Source organism: Melanotaenia boesemani, chromosome 17 (assembly GCF_017639745.1).
Source record: "Melanotaenia boesemani isolate fMelBoe1 chromosome 17, fMelBoe1.pri, whole genome shotgun sequence".
In the NCBI taxonomy this organism is placed as follows: domain Eukaryota; kingdom Metazoa; phylum Chordata; class Actinopteri; order Atheriniformes; family Melanotaeniidae; genus Melanotaenia; species Melanotaenia boesemani.
Window position 1 is genome coordinate 20,701,017 of NC_055698.1, and position 4,569 is coordinate 20,705,585.

General features: G+C 37.3%; 1 protein-coding gene across 1 annotated transcript; it reads left to right on the forward strand.

The window, feature by feature from the left end:
* s100a10a (S100 calcium binding protein A10a) lies at positions 1-1,650 on the forward strand. Its single transcript, XM_041967350.1, has 3 exons — positions 1-104; positions 1,153-1,314; positions 1,413-1,650. The coding sequence occupies exons 2-3, from the start codon at positions 1,174-1,176 to the stop codon at positions 1,572-1,574; spliced, it is 303 nt and encodes a 100-aa protein (XP_041823284.1). The 5' UTR covers positions 1-104; positions 1,153-1,173; the 3' UTR covers positions 1,575-1,650.
* Positions 1,651-4,569: the final 2,919 nt, after the last annotated feature.

Genomic DNA, 4,569 nt, shown 5'->3' on the forward strand with positions numbered 1-4,569 from the left:
GCGTGTCAGCCCACAGCAGCCGGGGCGGCGCCTCACTATAAAACCTCCGCTGCATTTGCTCCACACTTTTTCCTCCCCTGGTCTACACGTCTCAGTCCTGCGAGGTAAGATATAACGGTTCTGCTCCAGTCTTACAGGTGTGGCTCTGTTAGGATTTGAAGTGGATTGTTTTGGATAATTATCTTTTATTTGATGCCTGTCAAAGTTTTCTTTTATCAAGCAAAGCATGCCTCTTGGTGATGGATTTAACAGAATCTTGTCTACATTATTCCTGCTGCAGTTCAGTACCACTTTCAGTGTGTGTGGTGTATGACTTCTTGGTTTAAGCTGTCCAAAACCTTGTAAAACTTTTAGGAGTTTACAACTAACTTTTTAAGACTTGTGGACTTGTGGAAAAGTTAAATAAGAACTTATTGTGTGCCCATTATGTTAATTCCTTAAATTTTTTTCAATTTTATTGCATCTGTCTTGGATTACTGAACCTGTGGTTTACTGTGGGGTGTTTAAAGGTGTGGTTGGACTGTGGACATGTACACACATGTGCTCTGCTCCTAGTGGCCTCTCTCATTACTTGCTTTGAATCCCACCATTCTGGGCTTCAGCTTGTTCAACTTTTCCATTTCCTCTTGCACAAATAACACCCTCAGTTTTCCCTCCTTCTTCTCCTTTTTAACTATTGCTACTACAAAGCAACAGCTTGAATTTTAGGGATTTTGGTAAGTAATAAAGGGACTATTACTGTTGTATCTTTAAAAAAAAACTTAATAACATATCCTACATAATACCATAACTGCTGCTTATGAGCATTGCTCATTAGTGAGAAGAGTGCTGGAATTTCTCTGTAGATCTAGACAAATTTAATTGGAATTGGTGACAGAAATTGATGACCATGTCAAACCCAACTACTATTTTACACAAGAGATTCACACTGAGATAATCAGCCTTTTGAGCCTTTTGCTCTAATAAATTGCTCTAATAAAGTCCCCATGTATGATAGAATATCTCGATAAGTCTTACATGAAGTATCACACCAAAAAAACGGTCTATAGTTTTTTACAGATTAATCTATGATTGTTTTAAAAACTGTCAAATGAGACTAAACTCGATGCTGTTACTAAAGCTTTTCTACCATATCTGAATGTTGTTTTCTAGTGTGAACACATTCCATCAACCATGCCTTCAGAACTGGAGATAGCCATGGAATCACTGATCAAGGTGTTCCACCGTTACGCCTCTAAGGATGGCGTCAGTGGCACACTCAGTCGGCGGGAGCTCAGAGAGCTGATGGAGAACGAGCTCTCCAACTTCCTTAGGGTGGGGAAGAGAGTACAGATAATTTAATCACTCCTATAATTGCTTTCAACATTAATCATGTTGATACCTCTTTCTTATCTCTTTTATTTTTTACACAGTCTCAGAAGGACCCTGCTGCTGTTGACAAGATCATGAAGGACCTGGACAGCAACGGTGATGGCCAGGTGGACTTTGAAGAGTTTGTTTCTCTGGTTGTTGGACTGTCTATTGCATGTGAGCAGTGCTATCAGATGCACATGAAGAAGATGGCAAAGAAGTAAATCACAACAGAAAAGACCAAAAAGCATTTCAGTTTTTGTAAAAATTGTTTTGATTCAATAAATACATCAAATCATTTCCAATCTCTTGTATTTGTGGTTCCTGATTTAGATATAAAACCACCTCTGCCTTGAAGAGTTATTTCTTGAATTGTCTGTAAGCCTCAAAACATGACTTTCTCCGAGTGTTCAAGCTCATTCTAGAGATCTCACTGCCTTGTGCCATAGGTGTGATAATGTAATTCCCACTTGTATTTTATGCTTCCCTGAGAAAAAAAAAGAGGTAGGTGAACCTCGCACTTCCTCCTTGATAGGGCCAGCTTATCATTGCTCTGAGGAATCTGCAGAATGTTCCAGGCATTAACACACCCCTCTGTGAGACATAATCACTCAGCTGGTGTTGAAACTCTCTACATCATGATGCAATCAAGAACAGATATAAAAGGCAAAAGGGTAACCGAGTAAAGTTTTTGCTCTCTAGTTGCTTTGAATGCATTGAGGCAGCCCTCAGCAAAGTGTGGAGTGTCTGAGTCACAAGGCGCAGCAGATCAGTGCAGCGTTGTTTCCTTTCTGACTAACTTCTTTTCACTGTGATTCATGTCTGCTGAAAGAAGTTCTATATAGGCAACATCCACCAAAGTGCTATTTAATTTAGATGATTTAAGTAGATAAGGTATAAGCCATTGTTTACATTGGTGGATTTCCAGTCTCTGTGCCCAAGGAAGACCCGCCTGAAACCCTAAACTGAGAGAGAAAAGATTCCCCGAGTTCCTGCTACTCTTCAGCTCTTTGCACACATCTGCGGGCACGGCCCATCTAACAGTGTGAATGGTTACAGGGCAAACACTGAAGTTGCTAGGTTACAGTGTGCTGACTGTGAGTGTATGTGTGTGTGTGTGTGTGCGTATGGAAGCACCACACCCATGTGACCCACAGCTGAGTTTAGAGTCGGGAATTCCAACATTGTTTAATGTTTTTCAGTGTTCCCTTTGTTTAGCTGACATAAGCTCTGTTCTGTTAATCAGAAATCACTGCATCCACTGCATTCAGATATGTTGATTTACACTCTTATGTTGTGTGCTTCTTTTATTCCCTGAAAGAATAACACAATAGTCATGTTTTCTAATCTAACAAGTCAGGCCAGATGTTTTTATTTTTATACTTACTTTCAGTTCAGAGACAGTTATTAGTGATGGGAGTTAATGTTTGTACAGAAAGTGTACATGTGCTTTGTTCTTATGTGTGTGAGTTTGTGTGCGATTGTGCCTTTTTATTTTTTGTCCTTTTGTCCTCTTCTTTGATGTGTGAGGGCTTTTAAATTTTGTTTTTAATATGCATAATTTGTTTTTATTATGTACAGCAATTCGTGTTGCTTTGTGCATGAAAAGTGCTCTATAAATAAAATTAGATTTGATTTAATTTGATTTGATTTCACCAGATCTGTAACACCGGTGTTCAGATCAGTTCATTCTTCCTGGGTATGGAGAGTATGGAATATGGAGTTTCCCAGGTTTTTATGAAATTCTGTTATTGATAACTGTACAGAAAATGATTTGAACTTGCATTTAGGTTACTACACTAGGAAATAATATTTTCTATGAGTATAATCAAGTTAAGTGAATGAACAAATTTCTAAAAAAAATATTCATGGGGCATCCAAAGCCCTTTCAGGTAAAAGTACCAACAACAAATGGAAACATCTACTTAAGTTCTTCTCTTTTGTATATTTTTTAGATGTCTGCAGTGTTTTCATATTGTATAACTTTGCTGCTAAACCACATCTTGAAAGAATATACTTGTTAATGTACTACATTTTTGTCACTGGCATAGTTAATATTTTATTTCCAAGGAGTTGTAAAAACTTCTGTTGTGCCTAGTGAAAAATAAACCGTCAAACCAAGGAGCAATTTGAATGTCAGTCATTTAAAATACTAAGAAGCTTTTAATGGAAAAAGCCTGCTGACTACAGAGGACAAGAACCATCCAGCAGGTAGTTCAAAAGCCTGCATCTCTGATGGTGTGGCATTACATTCGTGCATTTGGCATAGGCAGTCACATGTATGAAAGCTCCATCAATGCTGAAAAGTACAGAGAGGTTTTTAAAGCAACATCAGCTCCCGTCCAGATAATGTCTCTTTCATGGGAGGTTTTGTATACTTCTGCAAGAGACCAGACCTTTCACCAACAGAAAACATTTGCTGCCTCATGAAATAAGAAATCTGGCAACGAAGGTCCAGGACTATTGAGTAGCAAGAATCCTGCGTCAGATAAAAATGGGAAAACATTCCTCTCCAAAAACTTCAGTAACTCTCGTTAACCAGACATTGACAGACAGATGTTAGAAAAGGGGGCGCTGTACAATGGCAAACATCACCTTGTTCTAATTTATTAAGCTCTCCTGCTGCCATCAAATTTAAAATGAGCATATATATTCTGTAAAATAGTGAAATTTCTCAATAATAATAATAACAATAATAACAAAAGTTTTAACATGTGATACGATGTTGATGTTTTATTGGGAATAAAATGTGGGTTTATGTGATTTGCAAATCATTGCATTCTGCTTTCATTGACGTTTTACACAACATCCCAACTTTTCTGGTATTGGTGTTGTAAAACATCTTCATTGTCCCCTTTATCTAGTACGGTGTGTAAAAAAAATATATGAAAACAATCAGTAAAATGTCAGCCCCCAACTGTCTGTTTTATTATATTTATTTATTTTATTTGATTGATGAGATAAAAAAGAGAGAGAGATACTTTGACTGAATTTTTAGGATTTTTCCTGTAACTGATAACCAGCTTAACTTTAACTAAGGTGGTTAATGTTTCCTCAACTATGCTCTTTGGTTGGAATTAATCATGTTCTTTGTTTTTTTGTTTTTTTTGTTTTTTGGTTTGTGCTGGCAAACCTTTTCAACTTCCTGATTAAAATTAAGGATAAAGTTAATGAAAGAGATTCTGCTGTTAAGGATGTTTTTTTCAGTATTCAGATTTG